General features: G+C 35.7%; 7 protein-coding genes across 7 annotated transcripts; all 7 read right to left on the bottom strand.

Annotated features, from left to right (window-relative positions):
* Window positions 1–1,057: 1,057 nt before the first annotated feature.
* LOC131005623 (uncharacterized) lies at window positions 1,058–3,492 on the bottom strand. Its single transcript, XM_057932633.1, has 2 exons — window positions 1,627–3,492; window positions 1,058–1,253 (listed from the first exon to the last, which is right to left on the bottom strand). Exon 1 carries the CDS (start codon window positions 2,603–2,605, stop codon window positions 1,631–1,633), a length of 975 nt encoding a protein of 324 aa, XP_057788616.1. The 5' UTR covers window positions 2,606–3,492; the 3' UTR covers window positions 1,058–1,253; window positions 1,627–1,630.
* Window positions 3,493–3,634: 142 nt separating this feature from the next.
* On the bottom strand, window positions 3,635–4,746 carry LOC131005624 (borneol dehydrogenase, mitochondrial-like). Its single transcript, XM_057932634.1, has 2 exons — window positions 4,621–4,746; window positions 3,635–4,500 (listed from the first exon to the last, which is right to left on the bottom strand). The coding sequence occupies exons 1-2, from the start codon at window positions 4,641–4,643 to the stop codon at window positions 3,720–3,722; spliced, it is 804 nt and encodes a 267-aa protein (XP_057788617.1). The 5' UTR covers window positions 4,644–4,746; the 3' UTR covers window positions 3,635–3,719.
* A 2,016-nt stretch (window positions 4,747–6,762) lies between these two features.
* On the bottom strand, window positions 6,763–7,800 carry LOC131005622 (dirigent protein 23-like). The gene has a single exon (XM_057932632.1). It carries the CDS (start codon window positions 7,548–7,550, stop codon window positions 6,981–6,983), a length of 570 nt encoding a protein of 189 aa, XP_057788615.1. The 5' UTR covers window positions 7,551–7,800; the 3' UTR covers window positions 6,763–6,980.
* A 3,497-nt stretch (window positions 7,801–11,297) lies between these two features.
* LOC131012395 (uncharacterized) lies at window positions 11,298–12,674 on the bottom strand. The gene has a single exon (XM_057940349.1). The coding sequence runs from the start codon at window positions 12,672–12,674 to the stop codon at window positions 11,298–11,300; it is 1,377 nt and encodes a 458-aa protein (XP_057796332.1).
* A 604-nt stretch (window positions 12,675–13,278) lies between these two features.
* On the bottom strand, window positions 13,279–14,286 carry LOC131012390 (glutathione S-transferase T3-like). Its single transcript, XM_057940335.1, has one exon. The coding sequence runs from the start codon at window positions 14,284–14,286 to the stop codon at window positions 13,279–13,281; it is 1,008 nt and encodes a 335-aa protein (XP_057796318.1).
* Window positions 14,287–15,246: 960 nt separating this feature from the next.
* Window positions 15,247–16,088, bottom strand: LOC131005621 (dirigent protein 23-like). Its single transcript, XM_057932631.1, has one exon. It carries the CDS (start codon window positions 15,893–15,895, stop codon window positions 15,329–15,331), a length of 567 nt encoding a protein of 188 aa, XP_057788614.1. The 5' UTR covers window positions 15,896–16,088; the 3' UTR covers window positions 15,247–15,328.
* A 2,591-nt stretch (window positions 16,089–18,679) lies between these two features.
* LOC131005620 (dirigent protein 23-like) lies at window positions 18,680–19,474 on the bottom strand. Its single transcript, XM_057932630.1, has one exon. It carries the CDS (start codon window positions 19,405–19,407, stop codon window positions 18,793–18,795), a length of 615 nt encoding a protein of 204 aa, XP_057788613.1. The 5' UTR covers window positions 19,408–19,474; the 3' UTR covers window positions 18,680–18,792.
* Window positions 19,475–21,011: the final 1,537 nt, after the last annotated feature.

Genomic DNA, 21,011 nt, shown 5'->3' with positions numbered 1-21,011 from the left:
TTAAAATTATTATAAATCGGGCCCCCCTGAAACAAAATCCTGGCTACGTCACTGCCTACCTACTCCCTCCTCTGTTCTCCCGAGTCCCGCCGCACCCCCAGGCCCCAGCCCAGCCCTCAATCCCTCTGTTCCGTTTGCTCGACGACCCAACGTCGCCGGCGCCGGCCTTCGTCGTCCCACCCGCTGCTCGCCACGATCCAGCGGCGCAGTCCTCTCGCGACCATCGCCCAGTCCGCTGTCAGCCAGGCGCCCAACTCCCTCTGTTCCGCCCGCAGCCCGTCGACCCAGCCTCGCCGCCTTCGTCGTCCCAGCTGCTGCGCCGCCTCCGAGCTCCCAGCAGACGCGCCGCCAGTCGTCCCCACTCCCAGCTGCGCCGCCTCCGAGTTCCTCTTCTTCTAATCTTCTTCTTCCTGTTTTTTTTTTTAATTACTCAATTCAATGTGTACCGGGTAATTAGGGTACCCGAATACCCGAGTCGGGTATTAGGGTACCCGATTTTTTTTCGGGTTCGGGTATCAGTTTTTCGTCTTAATCGGGATCGGGTACCCGATCCCGACCCGATTCCCAACCCTACATAAAATCTGGGAGGCGAATCAAAATTGATATCCCAAGTTGACCTTGTCTTAACATGAAACAATCACAAAATTTCACAACTGATGTGAATTTTTAGACTGTCCACTAAATAATTTGCATTTTTGGAAAAATATAAGTTGTTTACATTTGTCCGCTTTTCAAACATTGGGTTTGCTATATTTGCAAGCCTATGGGTCAGGTGAACCAGACCCGACCCGTCAAAAACGGGTACCCGTCGGTTTACACGATAGCTAGGCCCAATATTCTATGGGCCCGTCCGTTATTATATTATTAAAAGAAATTAATTCACCTATTATTTTTTAAATTAGGCTTTATATGCTTCGTTAGGGCTTCAATTATATTCATCACCTTTTTTTCTTTTCTTTTTTTTTGAAATATTCAGTTATTCATCACTTTTTTTTTTTTTTGAAGAAAGTATAAACGGATACTTAAAAATCACAATAAGAGGGAAAATAACATAAATTACATGCATAAATATAATGTATGTATTAAATAATCGTTGGGACATGAAATCAATTCTTGCTAGATACCTAATACCACTAATACCAGATAGTGAGATAATAAAGCAAACGTACTACATAATGCATAGCATACACTCACAGGGAAGGATAACAGCAACAAACACGAATTGTAGGTTTATGTGTTCAACTGCAAGCCTCCTGCAAAAGAAAATGATTAATTTATTTCTTTAGATGAACAGCGACGCAAATTCATACTGCAATCATATAATATAACCAACTCTCAGAATATAGTATTCGTATATTTGTAGTTCCCAGTTGTAATCATATGTCTCACAAAGACTTGAACCAATTGTACTAAGTTTAAAGTATAACTAATTTTCTTGCTGAAATGAAGAAACTGAACTCTGAGAGCTCTCTATGCTTTCATTCACGCAAAGTTGATATTTTTCCACATTTCCCTATTACTTCAACATGATCAGGCATTGCTATTCTAACGGTCAATTAAATTTCATAGCAAGATTAAATATATATAGATATTTGCCCTACTACAACTAGATATACAGATAGGTACCTGGCTAGCCGTGGAGTGATCCGTGAATGAGTAAAAAATGAAAAACATGGGCGGTGTTTTCAATTGGAGAGTAAACAAGAACAAGGGGAGTGCAAAGGATCCGGTCATCATCGTCGGTGCGGCTGGCTTGGAACTTGACAAAGTGGAGGTGCACGGAGGTGCTTCTATCAGGGGTGCAAGCAGCAAGCCAGAAGTTGTTGGTGTTGGGTAAGTGAAACAAGCCACGGATATGACATAACAAGTCAGAGATGTCAACACCATCGACTTCCATGGAGGTCCACACACATTTCAAGTGCTTTCCCCCATTGGAAAGATCATAGGCACAAAGCATCCATGGATAATCGCCGCCCCATCGAGGGTGGAAGGCAATGTAGGCGATGTTGGCCACAACGGCAACCAAAGGGGACCAATCAGGCACATCGGCGGCCACAAGTCTGAGTCTGGATTCACGGTGACTAGGATCGTAAGCATAGATTTTGCCCGAAGTCGTGTAGAAAAGAATCCGGTTGTTGGGTGGGTCCGGAATCATCACATGCTCTCCCTCTTCGTCTTCAGGAAGACGATCCCTGATAAACTCGAACCAGTCTGAACCCAGATTTTCATCTTCGGCGTATCGGTCATGGTGGTTGTGACCATAAAGCTTCCCATCAAGTGTACCGAAGGCCAGACACCCCACAGGAAGGGGTAAATGCTTCCACTCTGAATCGGAATATGAATTTGAATCTGAATCCAAATCCAAGAAACAGGCGTATTCATCCGCTTCATCAGCTGTGGCCGTACATCCTGCCAAGCACAGCTTGGACTTGACCAAAGACATGGTACCTACCATCCCCCAACAACGCAGCTTCGGATAGCAATTCTTCTCTACTTTTCCTCCTTGTTTCAGATCCACCTTATGAAATTCTAACCACAAGTTAGGCTTCTCATCATCCGCTCCGAACCCATCTTCGGATCCTCCCACAATTACAATAGTCTCCATCTCTCTTCAAATCCCTAATTTCTTCTTCTAGGTTTACTTCTTTTTTAAATCGTATGGGCCTCAATAAGCAATACGACCCAATAACTATAATCTGACCTAGCCCACTCCTCTATTTTATAAAATAATAATAATAATAAGGAATATAGGAATTATTTTTAAAAATATGGATTATAATTACAAATAAAATATTGATTTATTAATGAAGGTGCAGAGACCTAATAATAAATTAATAATGTGTGTTTTGAGAAAAATAGTTTTCTTTTTTAGAGGGTTTCGAGAAAGCAGTGATGTAAATCAAAATTCATGTAGTTAATCAATATGTGAAAATAATAAAAGATCTTTTCTTTATTCTTTCATTTTTTTTTCTTCCTTCTCTGCAAATTCTGTCGATCCACCCCATTTCTTCCTTTTTCTTTTTCTATTTTTTTTATTAATTTCGCATGCACTGCACGCGCCTTCCTCAACTTCTTTCGCACCCGGCTCCCCCGTCAACCTTGCTTCGAACCTCCTCAGCACTCCAGCACACGGCAGACTCTAGTGGCCCGGATCGATCCGGTTGCTAGAGCCTGCATTGGAGATGCTTTAAGGTCCAAACAACTTTAGTACTCACATTTAAAGTGAGATCCAAACTCTACTAATAATTTCATTTATATTTTATTAAAATTCGTGTTGTTTACTATACGTGACAATTATTTTGTAGACGTTACCTTTCTCATAAGTGAATGAATCGTTGATCACAAAACTGTATCCTTATATATATAATCTCATACCAGACGAGAATATCAGTAATCTTTCATTAGAGTCTCCAACCAAATAAGGATGAATAAAAGAAAGCAACCGTGCATATATATATATTTTCCAGAACACATTTTTTTTTTTTTTTTTTGATCGGTCAAAGTCATGTTAGATGTTAGTAGTTAGTTCCCCATCCACTCCAAGAACCACCTTATCTCTCCATTCACCAAACTCCACCTTATATCTCCAATCACCAATTCGTTCCCAAGAGGGATCGAACCCGGGTCACTTCACTTAATTCATGCTTGATTTAATTTTATTTATTGACATCATGAAATACAAGATCCGACAAAATACTCCACCATCAATCTAAAGCAAGTTATTTAATCAAATCAAATATGTTGAATCCTTGATTCTGAATAGAAAATCCTCCATCAACCATAAGGTTAAGTCCACTCACATACTTAGATTCATCGCTCGCCAAATAAAGAGCAGCCGCCGCCACATCTTCCGGCATCAAATTCACTCCTTTAAGGTTGTAATATAATCCTCGGATGCCATCGCCGTCCATCTTCACGAAATCCCTCGACAGCGGCGTCGGCAGAATATACGGCGACACGCAGTTCACGCGCACGCCGTGGCACCCAAGCTCCACGGCGGCGTTCCTCATCAACCCCACCACGCCGTGCTTCGAGCTGGCGTAGGCGTGGGAGGAGGAGCCGCCCACGGCGGAGGCCACGCTCGCCGTCGTGATGATGCTCCCGCTTCGTTGCGGGATCATCACTCGGGCGGCGTGCTTCGTCCCGAGGAACACGCCGGTGAGGTTCACGTCGACCACGCGCTTGAACTCGGACAGCTGGCAGTCCCGGATCTTGATCTGGGGGGCGCCGCCGATGCCCGCGTTGTTGAACATGATGTCCAGCCTCCCGTACGTCGAGACGGCCGCGTTCACGGCCGTCTCCACGTCGGATTCTTTGGTCACGTCGCAGCGGACGGACGTGGCCGACGACGGCGGTCCCAAATCTTCGCAGACGTTGCGTGCTAATTCGTCTTGGATGTCCGCTATTACAACCTTGGCTCCATGCCGGGAAAACATTCTGGCGGCGGCCTCTCCGATGCCGCTGGCGGCGCCGGTTATTAAGGCTACTTTCCCTTCAAGCCTAAGTCACGTGAAGCATGGAATTATTTACAACATTTTTGGTTATTATACAATGATGCTTTTGTGATTTCGACTATATTACTGATTACTGATTATTGAAAATTGTGAATGTAGATCTTACCTTCTTAGGGAAGTTGAGGCCATATTGACGCACCTTTCGTTACCTTGTTTTGTAATTTTTTTTTGTTGTTGTTAGGTTTCTTTTATAGACGTCGACATTTTTTTTTTCATAAATTGACAATTAAATAAGTAAATTTAAAAACCGTAGTATAATGGTATTAATGGATTTGATCAACCAAGAACTTTGATTAGGTATTAATTATTTTATCATTAGATCAACATACGCACATGCACATAAATCACAGATGGGTTCCTCTGTCCTAGAGCATATAGTGTGTACCACCGTGTAACACTCTAAATTTCTTTATTTTATAATTGTTTTTTATAAAAATAAGAATTATTATTATATTATGAAGTCTAATTAATATTTATCACTAAAAATTGGAATTTTAAAAATTATACAACCTGCCCGAAATTTTTTACACATGAAAGCAAACGAAGTATAAAGTGATAAATATAGGTACACTGAATCTCATTTCTAAGTGTAGCTTATCCCTCCCTTATACCTCAAAATAAACCCACACTAAATATTTGGGTTGGTGTTTGGTTGCGAAGCCCACTCAACTTAATAGTCATATAGGCGCCTATTAAATTAGTCATTGTTAAGTAGCTAGATTCTATAAGATATTTATATTTGTATAATATTTTAATATCTAATAAATTAGTAATATAATATTCTTCTAAATATATAATACTCCCTATGTCCCGTAAGAGAGTATCATTTCGGGAATGACACGAGTTTTAAGAATTATTTGGTACATTATAATATGTTGAGTGAAAAACATGACCCACTACTTTTTAAGAAAAGTGAGAATGCATGTGGTCATGTCCAAAATAAAACTGGTACTTTTCTTAGACCATCTTTATCAGCAACCATACAACTATCCAACCATCTTTAATATTTAATTAATTTCTCTCTCTTCCACATCACTAATATTCATCCCAACCCAACCACCTCTATTTTTGTTCATTTATCAATGACCACCCAGTCATCCAACCACCCAACCACAACATAATATTATAATTATTTTATTATTATTTTTATTCGTAATAAGTTTAATAATATTAAATACAAATTAAAATGTTATAAAAAATTAAAATACAAAAAATAACAAACTAATAAAAATATAAATTACGACAAACTAAAAATATAAATTACAACAATCCAAACTCGAAATAGAAAAAAAAAAAAAAAGACAATACATACTATGCATTTAATTATCATCTCCATCCATTGAAAAATAGAAAAACAAATAATAGAAGTTATATGTAGAGAGGATAAATGAGAGAATTTGAAGGTGTATTGAAATATAGCAAGAGTAGTCTCTATTTATAGAGAATGAAAAAATATAAATTTTGGTATAATTTCTTCATTTTTTAAATATTTTATATAAAAGATATAATAATTTTTATCAATTATCTAAATAAAATCTACTCAACCAATAATATAATTACAAGTGTCACAACTCAATGAATTAAATTTGAAGAGAGAGAGAGACCAAGGCTGGTCTTATTTTTTGAAAGGTCGACCATCTCTTCTCCGACCTCCAACAATTATTAATTTTTTTTATTCTAATGAGGTCGACCAGGTCCACCAAATTGTGGCCGATAAACTTGGTCTTATGGGACAAGGACTCAAGGAAGCATGTAATTTACACAATTAAAATGTTGAGAGGGATATGACATGTAGCAATGTCCATTATACTTTTGTCTCTTGTTCTGCAAATTGGCTATGTATTTGGATTCTCTTATATAACACGTTAGTAACATCCATTGAACTTTTGTCTCGTGCTCTGCAAATTGGCTATATATTTGGATTTCTCTTATATAACATGGTAATAACATCCATTGTACTTTTGTCTCTTGTTCTTGCACCTTTTTCTACCTTTTCTAAATTCTATAGGGGCACAATTTTTTATTTGCTTGTATTATGGTTATAGGAAAAATGATAATGGAAAATAAAAAAGAATCTGTCAAAAACTGTCTATTGACTTTGCTATATGCAAGCCTATAGGTCATGAAAAAGAACTTGTGCGTGTGTTGGTCTAATGGTAGGAGGTTAATATTCAGAGCTTGAGCCGTCGCGCGGTCTTTAAAAATTTATTTATTTACTTATGTAAGTATGTAATTTGAAACAGTAGAGTGCGATGCAAAGTCATCCATAAACTCAATTCATCAAAAGTAAAAAGGACCCTTCACTAGTGACAACATTAGTGTGTATTCCTTCGAAATTAAAACAGAAAACAAACTAATGAACTATATCCTAGTTCAATTCTTTTGAGACATGTAACACTAATTGATCGAATTATCTTTTTCAAAAATAAAACAGAGAAACCGAACCGAATAAAACCTAACACTCTCTCATATATTGGTAGCAACCGTGACATTGTACCCAACAATGGCATCCCCGCTAGCATCGGCCGAGTAGGTTTGCGCGACGGCGTAGCCCCGGGCCAGCCGGAAAAGCCCGGTCCCGCCCACCACCGACATCTCCCGCGGCGAATTCAACGCGGAATTGATGCTAAGAAGGCTCAAGGAGCTGCCGTCGTATATTCCGTCGGTGAAAACATAGCTAAGGGCCATGATCAAGTTCAGCTCGGCCTGCGCGGCCGAGCCGTACAGCCCCCGGGCCCGGCCCACGAGCTTGGACGAGGGGTCGGGCCCCACGGTCAACGCGTCGTCGATCATCAAGAGCTTGCCGAATTGACCGGGGAGGGCGGCGCCGCCCTGCAACGGTCGAGCTATCTCGATCGCGCTCGGGTTTTGGCCGCTGAGTTTGTCGTGGAAATAGAATTGGAGAGTCGTCACCACTTGATCGCCCGAGTCAACTCGCTTGGCCCACGTGGCTTGATCGCCGTTTTGGGCTTGAGCACAAAAGGCAATGGTTGAAGCAAGAGTGATGAGAAGTGGAATTTGATTTTGGATTGCCATTTTTGGCTTCTTGATCAAATGTAGTACCAAATTTAATGTTGACTGGCTGGGGATATTGTGCAATTTGAGGGTATTTTTTTTTAGAGTAGTTGAACTAATTCAAGTTGAACTTATGGGTTGGTTCAAGAAAATCTTCAAGAATTTTTTGATAAAGTAGATGTTACATAATTTGAAAAATCTTACGTTTTGGTCTAATGTTTTAGAAAATGGGTCATCGCCCACCAACCCCATAGAAAATAGTGGAGATGTTTTTATCAAAGCAACGATCGATGACACATGGGATTTTTATAAATATAGAAAAAGTATTATTTGAAAAGATGAAGAAAATAAATACGTATAATATACAAGTAGTGGTTAGTTAACAGATAGATTGCAATTGAACAATTGATTATAGAAAAAGTCTAAATGCTGTGCACACTTAATTGGACATTTTTGTAAATTTGTATATTTTTATTAATTGCAGAATTAATTTAATTTTATTTGAATTTACAATTTACCTCATTACCCATGATAATTATTAAGGAAATGATTTCTCCTAATCTTTCCTTAAAATTCAAAATCTTATTTCCTTTCTCATAATCCACACTCACAGACGCTTATTTCCTATCTAATAATCCACACTCACAGACGCTTAAACAATGGTGAACTTCGACGACGGCTCTCGCAACCGCGCGCCCCTACGGTCACTACGCTTCAACAATGGTTGAATTGTGAAGGGGAGTGCTAGGAGATTAGTGAAATCAGATTTCTATTTAGCCTGCAGGGGACCGAAATATGAAGCAGATTTCTATATGCTTTATACAAATTAATTGTCTTTTTCTTCTTTTCAAATGTGGTTTTTGGGTGAGTTGAGGTTGTAGTGCAGTGTTCATGTTCTCATCTTAAAAAAAAAAACATTGCAGCTGCATCTTTCTTTTACTTTGGGCATTGGTTCTCTGTTTCTCCAATCCGTCTTAAGCACGAGGTGCGTGCTTCGGGTGGAAGAATTTGCGTTAACCTCGGGGAACGAATCAGCGCGTAGGGCGTGCACCTCATTGCCAGCCGAATCTCGTTTTCAGGGCAGTGGCTTTCACCACGACGCATTGCTTCTTGCTCTTTGTTTGTTTTCTGTGCAGCTTCTCAGCTTGGAGTTTTGTCGAACACTTGGTGTGTGTTGCTTATTTTTTCTGCATCTCCTTCATTTGTTTGGTCCGTTAGCCACAGAGAGCTTCACAGAGCTCTTTACCAACATAATTCTACTTAATTCAATTTGATTATATATATGATTTTCATATTTCATTTTTTTAGTTTAGCAATATAATTTATATTAGGTGGAAAAATTAAAAAGAAAAGTTTCAAGATTTTTTCTGCAGCTCATTTGTTTGGTCCGTTAGTTTAGCAATATAATTTATAAAACTTTTTTAGTTTAGCAATATAATTTATATTAGGTGGAACAAATTAATTATTTTCCAAAATTATTGAAGTTAAAAAAAAGGAAAAAATATCATTAAGAACAAATCAATAACTTCTTAATATAGAATAAGGATAATTCAGTCCAAGATAAAATTTGAACCGGAATATAAAAAATAAATCGGTCCGGTTTAATTTTCAGGGGTATTAAGTGCGCACATATTATGTGTGTTTAGCAGTACTCTTATTTATAAATTAATTTGATATGTTGAGAGTCCATTGATTTGGTAAGAGATGTTGGCATGCTGATTAATTAATGATCAAATAAATTATCTTGGCTAGGCCGAGATGATGATTAAGTACACTCAATGAAAAAATAATTAATTTGATATGTTGAGAATCCATAAATTATCTTGATATGTTTGAGGAATTGGTTTTCATGGTTTACTTAAAGGGTGGATTTCGTCCAAATTTATATGGGTTTACTTAATTCATATATAGCAATTAATACATTTTGAGATTGTTTTATCATGATTGGTAAGAGATGCTGATCAATGATCAAATTAAGATATCCTAGATTCCTAGGCCGAGATGATTAATAGATTAATTAAGTACACTCAATGTAGTGTTTGAGGATTTGGATTTATGGTTTACCTAAAGTGGGGATTTCATCCAAATTCAGATCGGTTTACTTAATTCATATTAATTAATATATTAATTTTCAGATTGATTTATCATGATTTAGTCGAAATTTTTCCAAAGACAATGTTGAGCCTATTCCACAAATTAAGTATATATATGACTGATCAAGTGCGTAAGTACGTAATAGGCTAACAGGTAATCTATTATACTCCCTCCGTCCCACGAATCTTGATACGTATTTATTTTTGGGCCGTCCCACGAATCTTAACACGTTTCTAAATAAGGTAATAATTAATCAAAAAATAAGGGGTCTTAATTACATTAATTCTCTTTCCTACTTTATCACTTTATTATTTCATTTCTCCTACTTTATTACTTTTATACTTTATTACCTACACACTTAAAACACTAATCTACAACTCCTTAATTCTCGTGTCGAAACTAAACGTGTCAAGATTCGTGTCGAACAAAAAATTTCAAGAAATGATGATTTTCACTAATAACGTAACTTTCATCAAATTATTACTTCTACGAATAAATGCATATTCAAGTCTCCAATATTGAAGTACATGTCAAGATCAAGATAGATACTATTCGTATTGTACAACTACGTTACAAATAGTATCTATACGAATCTCTTCTCCATAAAAAAGAATATATGAAACAGATACATATGATAATCAAATACGATAAAACATGTCATCAACTAATCTAGATATTATAGATATTATACTCCCTCCGTTCCAATAATAGTGTTACATAGCTTTTGGGCACGGAGATTAAGAAATGTGTAAAAAGTAGATAAAGTGAATTGGTGGAAATTATTTAAATATTAGGTATAGAGAGATAATATATTGCCAAAAATAATTATATTTTTGTTGAAGAATATAAATTATATAAATGATGGTGAATTAGGATATATCCAACATTGATTGATTTCAGGCATATTCTAACACCGTTATGTTAACCGGAAAAGGAATAGATTTATGTATATTAGATATTAATTATTTTAATATTTAACTTTTTTTTTTGTCTTATAATAACTCTAAATTGACTATATGCATTGTGGGATCGTGAGAGGGTAAAAAATTATTGTAATGCAATTAATGAATTTTTAAGATATTAGATTGTTTAGGTGGGGATACAAATACATTGTTTTATCACTAATATTTTTGTTATAATAATATATCATAGAATGGGTTGTGTAATTAAAATTAAATGCATAATTATTTCTTAGTTTATAGGACAATGCTACAAAAGAAATTCCAATTTTGACCGAGGCTTTAGGCTATGTTTATCAGCAACCATCCAACCACCCAACCATCCAACCATCTTCAATATTTAATTAATTTCTCTCTCTTCCACATCACTATATTTATCCCAACCCAACCACCTCTATTTTTGTTGATTTATCAATGACCACCCCAACCACCCAACCACAACATTATATATAATTATTTTATTATTATTTTTAATAATAATTATTATAATAATATTAAATATAAAATAAAATATTTAAAAAAATTAAAAGAAAAAAAAAACAAACTAATAAAAATTTAAATTACAACAAACTAAAAATATAAATTACAACAATGCAAACTCGAAATAGAAAAAAACAATACTCCCTCCGTCCGCCAAGATTATGTCACTTTCATGTACAAATTGTACATGAAAGTGACATAATCTTGGCGGACGGAGGGAGTACATACTAAGCATTTAATTATCATCGCCAAACTTTTGCCAAATATGCTCGATCAAGTCATTTTTAAGAGCATTGTGAGCTTCCCTGTTATGAAGTTGTGTCCTGTTCCTCATATAGCTTTCAAGACTTGCAATCCGTTCCGTGGAAAATTCAAAATTAGGATCATCATTAGCTTCAACATCTCCACTTTGGCTATTAAACCTTCTAACTTCCATAAATTCTGTTGGATCACAGTAATTTAAGTAAGTATGCCGCTCGTCTTCCACTATCATATTGTGCATAATGATGCAAGCAAGCATTACTTTTCCCATCATATCACGATCCCACATGAGACATGGGCGTTTGATAAAATTGAAACGAGCTTGTAAAACTCCAAATGCTCGCTCAACATCTTTTCGAGCAGCCTCTTGATGTTGAGCAAACAGTTGATGTTTTCGAGTTTGTGGACCATTAACAGATTTGACAAATGCTGCCCATGAAGGATATATACCACCAGTGAGATAATATCCCATATCTTTTTCATGGCCATTTATCACATAACTAACCTTTGGTGCTCGACCTTCCAATATATCTGAGAAAACAGGCGATTGGTGAAGCACGTTGATATCATTTCTCGAACCTGGAGTTCCAAAAAATGCGTGCCAGATCCATAAATCTTGAGATGCGATTGCTTCCAAGATTATTGTTGTCTTACCGCTTCTTCCTGTATATTGGCCAGCCCAAGCAGTAGGGCAATTTTTCCATTCCCAATGCATGCAATCAATACTACCAAGCATACCAGGAAAACCGCGTTGAGCACCAACATACAATAGATAAGCAAGATCTTCTTCGGTTGGCCTTCTGAGGTACTCCCCACCGAAGTTGTGAACAACACCTTGCACGAATTTTTCAACTGATTTTCTTATAGTTTGTGCGCTCATCCTAATGTATTCATCGTGCAAGTCTGCTCCTGTTCCGTATGCCAATACTCTCATCGCTGCAGTACACTTTTGAATTGAAGACATACCTAAACGACCAGTCGCATCACGTTTTTGTTGGAAAAATTTGTCTGTGGCAACGAGTTTGTTCATTATTCTTTCGAATAATGGCTTTCGCATGCGAAACCTTGTTCGGAAAACTTCAGGAGTGTAGATTGGATCATTTGAAAAGTATTGCTCGAACACACCTTCATGGCCTTGCTCACGACGACGTTCAATAAATCGTCGTGGTGCTCTATCAGTGTTGTTTGTAGGTTGTAAAGATAGAGTTGGAATCTGAAAAGCCACGTCATCGATCATGGAGTCAATGCGTCGATTTTGTAATACATGGTTTTCATGCATTTCATCAAATTCGGTGTAATCGAAAGGATCAAAGCTAGGACTGTAATCATCAAAGTTTTCATTTGATGTCATGTTAGAAATTGCTAGTGGAGTAGTGGGAAAGCTTTGGTTGTGATGAGTTCAATTACTTGTTACTACAGATATATAGAAATTGCTAGTGGAGTAGTTATTGTAATCCAAGTCATTCACGTGGAGTAGCTAGTGGAGTAGTTATTGGAATCCAATGGCATTCACGTGGAGTAGCTGGAGGTGAACCACAATAATGAACACACCTTTATGTCATATCCCACTATCATTTGTCCAATACCAATTAATTTTTCAGTGGAATCCAATGGCATTCACGTGGAGTAGCTGGAGGTGAACCACAATAATGAACACACCTTTATGTCATATCCCACTATCATTTGCCAGAAATAATTGAAACTTTTGCCAGTCAATAATGTTTAATATCTAGTGGAAATAAGCGAGTGGCATCCAATGACAATAAAGCATTTGCAGTGACAACTTAAAATCACATCACTTAGATTCAAAATACATAAATTTAACGTACTGAAGATGAAATTACATAAACTGAAACTGAAATTACATAAATTTAACGTACTGAAGATGAAATTACATGGAATGACATCACACAACAAATTCACGAAAACTAAAATAAACATAAATGTAAACAGAATTATGGAAATAATTCTGCCATAAGTCGATTTTTCATAGACTCTTCTTGAGGAGATAAGTTGCTTTTACCCAGCAATGTGTTAAGCACATTCCATTTTGACATCATCAAAGTGGATTGCATCCTAATTTCTCCCATTCTGTTAATTGCATCAGTTTCCTTCTCACGTACGATCCTCAGCGCTTGAAGTTCTGCAGTAAAATCCTCAGAAATAATCGATTGTTGTGACATTTTTGCTTTTCCTTTTCTTTTTGCTTTTGCTTTATCTCTACCAGCAGGACGACGGATTGTTGAAGTTTCACTTACAGGAGTTTCAGAGGTTGAGTTGTTTAGATTCTCATCTTCCTCGGTGGTTCTTGATTTTTTTGAACTGCCACGATCTTCTTCAACATCATCTTCATCATCAACTGCACGGGCACGCGTACGCTCAGTGCCCAACTTCAGCTCCCAATTCGGATGATGACGCATGACTTTTTCAAAAACCTCATGGTGCGTAAACTTAGTTGTTCCATAAAAAATTTGCGCTTTCTTCTCAACATCTGCATCAGACATGCCGCTACTTTTTCTGGCATATGCTTCTACATATGCACCCACCCACTTGGTTACATTCGCATTCAACCTCTTGTAACGATTTCTCAATGACTCTATGGTTCTTTTCTCTCCCATTAATCTCGAGTTGTCAACTCGAGATTCTTCATACATTGCCCGAATGCGTGTCCACAAATTGGCCTTATTTTGATTAGTGCCAACAATTGAATCTGAGCTACAAGTACACCAAGCATACATGAGCGCCAAATCTTCTTGATCATTCCAACCTTTCGGACCGCTGGAGGTGTTTGTGTTTGTGGGGTGGACATTTTCTTGAGTGGAATTTTCATGAGTGAGATCATATGGAAATTGAGGGTTTGAACCAGATCCAAAAACTTGGCTATCAATATTATCAAGATTAGGATAATAATCTTGGGAGTTTGAGAAATTTTGAGGATCCTCAAAAAAATTTCTAGGATCCATTGCGAAAAGTGAAAAAATGCTAGTGAGTATGAATATAACAAATGAGGTCTATTTATAGAGATATTAAAAATTATGAATTTTAATATATATATATATATATATATATATATAATATTAAAATTTAATCTTAATATCTAAATTAAAAATATCCAATCAATAAAATAATGCCACATCATCAAAATTTCACCACAAAAGCAAAGAGACCACCCGGTCTCATTTCCATTCCCAGCCGACCGTGGTTGGTTGCATTGAAATGAATCAAGAGCATTTTTTATTTTTGTTTAATTCATTTTAATGATGTGTGCGGTCGACCATGCTGCCCAAGGTCGCTGTTATACGCAGTCTTAGCTGTTCAATCTTTTATGGTGCTATTTTATTTAATAAGTATGTTTGAGGGAGAAACTTAGGTAAAATGATATATCTCATTTTATTTTATTGGAGTTTCAATTTTCATTGATATTTGTAGAATTTGTAATAAGAATATGATTTTTTTTTCCTATTGGCCAAGTGGGATTAGATTTTGAGCCATTTTTTTATTTATTTTTTAATGCTTTTTGTGTTTGATGGGTGGTGAGATTTGTATAAGTATTGGGCCACACATGGAAATGTCGTTTTATTTGATGGAGCAGTTAAACTACCATGATGGTTGGGAACATGGGATTGGAGAGGGAGAAGAAAATTGAAGCAGACAAATATGGAAATTTTTGTGTTTTGGTGTATTTTCTAAGGGTGGAATATATAAATGAATGATTTGATGGAATTTTTTTTTAAGGAAATATGGTAGGTAATTGGATATTATGTAGTCTGTGTCCAAATGCAAGTGTTCAAATTATGACATTTTCCATGCAACATTTTCTTGAATTCACAATCAGATTAGAATTTTAATGGAGAGATTTGATTGATTAGAAGAGAAAGAGATTTTGCATAATTCATTAATGTTCTTGAATTCACAATCAGATCTAAAAAATCAAAAATTAATGTTCTTGAATTCACAACCAGATTTACGATAATCAAATACAATAAAACATGTCATCAACGAATCTTAAACATAAGTAACAATAGTAACATTGTATCCAACAATAGCATCCCCGTTAGCATTAGCCTGGTAGGTATTCGCGATGGCGTACCCCCGGGCCAGCCGGAAAAGCCCAGTGCCTCCGACCACGGCCATCTCCCGGCCCGACTTCGTGACCGGGTTGAAACCTAGAAGGCTAAACGAGCTACCATCGTATATGCCATCGGTGAACACATAGCTAAGGGCCATGATCAGCCCCCAGTCGGTCTGCCCGACCGACCCATAGAGGCCCCGAGCCCGCCCGATGAGCTTGGAAGACGGGCCAGGCCCCACGGTCAACGGGTCATCGATCATCCAGAGCGCCCCGAAGAGGTAGGAGGAGGCGTTGGTCGAGGCGGCTTGGGCGATCCTAATCGCAGTCGGGTTGGGCCCGCTAACGACGTCGTGGAAGTAGAATTGGAGCGTTGTGATCACTTCTTTTTCGGTTTCGTTGCGCTTGGCCCATGAGGGTTGATCGCTTGTTTGAGCTTCAACACAAGCCAAAATGGCAGAGACGAGAATGATTAGAAGTGGGATTAGATTTTGAGTTGCCATTTTTATTTTTTGGAAAGTTTTTTTTTGTGTTTGATGGGTGGTGAGATTTGTATAAGTATATTGGGCCACATGGAAATGTGGTTTTATTTGATGGAGCAGTTAAACTACTATGATGGTTGGGATATTGGAGAATCTTCAGAGGGAGGAAAAAAATATAGAAGCAGACAATATGGAAATTTTTGTGTTTTGGTCTATTTTCTAAGGGTGGAAAATGGTCTGTTTCCCACTTTCTTTCTTGCAAAATTGGTTGACTCAGCTAATATGCGAGGAATTTTTAATTGAATAGCATAGAACTTTTAGATTGCGTTTCATTTTATGGAAAAGAAGAAAAAATATATATTTTCACACTATATTTTACATGTTTATTATGATAGAAAATTTTCTATGAATATAGTAAAATATTTTCTTCAACAACTTCTTTTCACTCATTTTTATTCTAATATTGGATAGTACTATGTTTAGGTAATCGTGAGAAAATATTTTCCAATATTTTCATCTTTAGTATACATGATCTCCAAAAAGGAGGGGGGAAGCTACGGTGAGATATTTTGTATAGTGAGACATTTTGTGGTAGATGCGGAAATTATACTCTGAAAGATATTTTGTATTTTGAGAGAGAGAGAGAGAGACATTTTGTGGTAGATGTGAATGTTAAGAAACGAATAGTTTTTAATAAAACAGAAGAGATAATGTAGGCTTTTTTAGGGTAAATTTGTGAAAAGAGTAAGAGAGAGAAATGAAGATAATATTTAAGTGAAAGAAAATATAATTTTGTGTCGGCCACAATGGCATTTGAGGTAAATAATGATTTATGTAAGGGTGTTTGGTATTGTATGATTTTTCATTTTAAGAAGTGATCTATTGAATTGAGACGTCAAAATAAGGAAATATGACCTATTGAATTGGGACGGAGGGTGTATACCTCAAAATTTGAAATATCATAAAAATATACATGGAAAAATATTATCACATCTATAACTTGTGATAATATTATCATGAATTAGAGTGAAAAGGTAGAAAAAGGGACCGTCCGAAAAAATTTCTTTTATGCCTGAGGAAAATTTTTTAATTAAAAAAACTTGTGAGAAAAGTAAAAAAAAAAAAGGAAAATATATATATTTCACCCTTTTTCATCAATGTAGACGCACCCTTAAAAAAAACGTTAGAAAAGTATAGTACATATATACTAACAAGGGGATGAGTAGATGGTTAATATGATACAAAAAAGTACTCTTATAATTATGAGGTTGGTCTTTCCATCTATCACGCCCAAAGATTTTGTATTTAATTAATATTATCTTTGTTCACGAAAAATTTATCACATTATGTACAATACAAATTTTAATAAAATACTTCTTTCGTCTACTAAATATTTTTTATTTTTCTTTTTTGTCTATCCATAAAATATCTTACTAGTTTACTCTTGGAAAAATTCACTAACTATTACCCTTACAATTATGAAACTCATTCTCAATCATCAAATACACAATTAACTTTTACTAAAATTCGTGTCTACTCCCTATAAGAAGATGTTTCAATGGACAAAGAGAAAAAAGATTATGAAAATTATGAACGAGCACAAAAAAATTATGAAATCTTTTTTGTGGACGAAAAGAGTACATTAAAATTGTTATTACAATTTTATTTTATTTTATTTTATTGTTTCCGTAATTGCTACTTTCAATGCGCACATAATAAACGCACGTACATTTGCAATAATCTGTAAACCACAAATGAAAGATAAATTACTCTTGGGTTGGGATTATGAAATCTTACGTATTTCATTTTATGACGAGTATATATAACCTATAATAAACAATATTAATTACAGGATTTTTTTTTTTGATAAATTAATAGTATTAAATAAAAAATTATAAAAATCGTGTCATGATGGATTCGAACCCAAAACCTTTAATTTTAGGCCTTAACCGTTCTACCGCTAGAAAAATTTGATGCGACTGGCTTGATCTATAAAGTATTGGTGGTTTTCAAGCTTGAAATATTTAATTGGTCTCATAAGAATACTCACTACAAAAATACAAGAAAATATAAATTAGTTTATAATAAAGGTGTACCCAGTAGAAGCAAGAATTTGAAAGCGTAAGGAGTTTTGACATTGATCAGAAATGTGAGCATGTTTTAAAGGATCTTAAATGTATAAAATTAAGTGAGTTTATATACAAATATAATATTTGCAATCAATTAAGCATAATACATATTGTTAATTAATTTGTTACACACTTTTGTTACTCAAAAGATATTTTAATACACATAAGCTCGTAGCTCTTTAGAGAAATTCTAAAATTTTAAAACTACGGAAGGAATGCTAGAAATTACTACTCCCTCCGTCCACGAAATGAGTACCCATTTGTGGACGGCACGGGTTTTAAGAAATGTATTGAGTGTAGTGTGAATAGAATAGAGGTCCCACCTTTTTGAGTGTATTAATTAAAGTGTTGTGTGGGGTACACTTGCCAAAAAGGGAAATGGGTACTCATTTCGTGGACGGACGAAAATGGAAATATGAGTACTTATTTCGTGGACGGAGGGAGTATTAATTACCAGCAGTTTCTTTACATGATTGATAAAATGCATGATTAAATATTTTTATTTTGAATAATAGGATTTCTCCAATTTCAATATTTTAATAGAATAAGAATCAAGCAAAGCTAAGCTTAAATGATAGAAATAATCCAGAACCTTAGAATATCTTAAATTAAATTTCAATTCATCTAAATAAAATAAGAGATTATCTTTACTATTTTTATCTATCAATATCCTCCAAAGTAAATGTCTTCTAAGAAAACAAAGAAATTTAAATTCCTAATGATACTATATGATTATTCAAAGTGGAAAATTAATAAACAGAAACATCAAATGGAAATATTCTATAACCATCACTCGTGTGGGTGCTTCGAATAATCATACGTAGCAATTGTAACATTGTATTCAACAATAGCTACACTCATGGCATCGATCGAGTGCGTTCGCGCAACCACATGCCCACGGGCCAGCCGGAAAAGCCCGGTCCCACCGACGACGGCCATCTCTTGAGCCGGCCGCAACACCTCGTTGATACTAAGAAGGCTGAACGAGCTACCATTGTATATTCCGTCGGTAAACACGTAGCTAACGGCCATGATAAGGGTGAACTTGTTAAGCCCGGCCGACCCCATTAGGCCCCGGGCCCGACCCACAATCCTTGAAGATGGGTCGGGCCCCACGGTCAGCGGATCGTCAATCATCATCAGAGCTCCGAAAAAAGTGCGCGAGCTGTTGGTTTGGGCTGCTTCGGCTATCCTCACCGATGTTGGGCCCGGCCCGTTAGGTATGTTGTGGAAGTAGAATTGGAGAGTGGTTGTTACCTCATTTCCTCTCTCCACTCTCTTCGCCCATGAATTTTGATGATTGAGTTGGGCATGATCCGCTCCTGCATTAATGGATGAAACAATAAAGATTAAAATTGAAAGGAGATTTAGAGTTGGCATTGTTAGCTCTTTGTTTTTCTCCATCAAATGTATATAGCAAAATGATATGGAATCTATAATATGGAGACGAGATATGTTAATTAGTTGAAATTTTCAAGTTGGAGTATTTTTCTTTTTATAAGTCGATTATTGAGCTAGCTAGGAAAAGTCGTCGAAGGAATATAAGAGATATTTTAATCGAATTCTTTTGGTGGTTAGAATTAATGATTTATTGCATGTATCTACATATATGGCCTAGTGGTACTCTTAATTCATAGCTGAAAGTCGTGAATTTGAATCACAACTCGAGTTAGTTATAGTATATAATTAACTGTGCCAAATTAAATAATCCAACAGTTATGGGATATAAGAATTGAGAATTACAATTGGTGAAAAACTAATGCTTTCTAATTAGATAATGCAATTTTTTTTGAATTAATTAGTTAATGCAATTATATATGAATATTAGGAACGCAAATCGTGGATCTGATAGAAGATAATCGAACATGTTGCCAAGATGATAATTGAATATACTGGACAACTGGCCTCAACATATTATTAAATACATGCAGTACATAATTAATTAGTATCGTACACGTATAATGGTACAATATACTTATCTTGTTTTTTTTACTATTCTACTTTTTACTTGATTTATTAATTTTTTTTTATTACTTGGGGAGGGAAAACTGTGGAGTTTGAACCCTAGATCTCACTGTTCACAAACAAGAGTTCGCACAGCTTGGTGTCCCATTAAAGACAAAATGAGAATAAATTAAAAAAAATGTGATTAAAAAAATAAATTATTCTTTATTTTTTTATTCAGTCATCTTAACAAATTATAAATGCTAGTATTATATTTTAAAGTAAATAATACATTTTTTTTATAAATTACATAAGTAAATAAAGAAAGTTTAAAGACCGCGCGATGAAGGACTCGAACCCAAGACATTAACCTCTTACCGCTACGCTAGGCGAACACACGCACACAAGTAACACATCTCCCTACTAAAAAGTTATTTGAAGGATGAAGGAAATACTATAAATTATTTACATATTGCCGCTTTTGAAACATTGGCTTTTTGCTATATGCAAGCCTATAGGTCATGGAAAAGAACCCGTCAAAATAGAGTTAATCATTACTCTTATTTGAGGGTAACTCAATTTGTTACCCTTCAAAATAGAGGAGAAATAAAAGAAAATGAATCCCTTGCTAATAACTTGTTTTCATTGTTGAACCAAACACTTAATATAAAATGGAGTGAATTTAAACACAAATTTAATTCTCCGTATTTGCAATCAATTATGCATACTACATATTATTATACACTTTTGTTACTCAAAACTCAAAAGATCTACATTAATACACACTATAGACACTACCAAAAAAAAAAAAAAAAAATCACTAGTGATATGTATGTCACAAAAATTAGTGACATTTGATGATATAACTAATCACTAATAGTTACACTGTCAAACGCCACTAAATTTTACTGACACGAATATAAGTTATCAAATCTCAAATCACTATTAGAAACTTTTTTTTGTAGTGGGAGAAATTCCAAAATTTTAAAACGTCGGTGGGACGACTAGAAATTATTTATTACTAGAAGAAAAAAAATTAAATTTTATAAAGGTACTGTTGGAAT

This window comes from Salvia miltiorrhiza, chromosome 1 (assembly GCF_028751815.1).
Source record: "Salvia miltiorrhiza cultivar Shanhuang (shh) chromosome 1, IMPLAD_Smil_shh, whole genome shotgun sequence".
Taxonomy (NCBI): domain Eukaryota; kingdom Viridiplantae; phylum Streptophyta; class Magnoliopsida; order Lamiales; family Lamiaceae; genus Salvia; species Salvia miltiorrhiza.
This window is presented reverse-complemented; position numbering and strand designations above follow the sequence as displayed.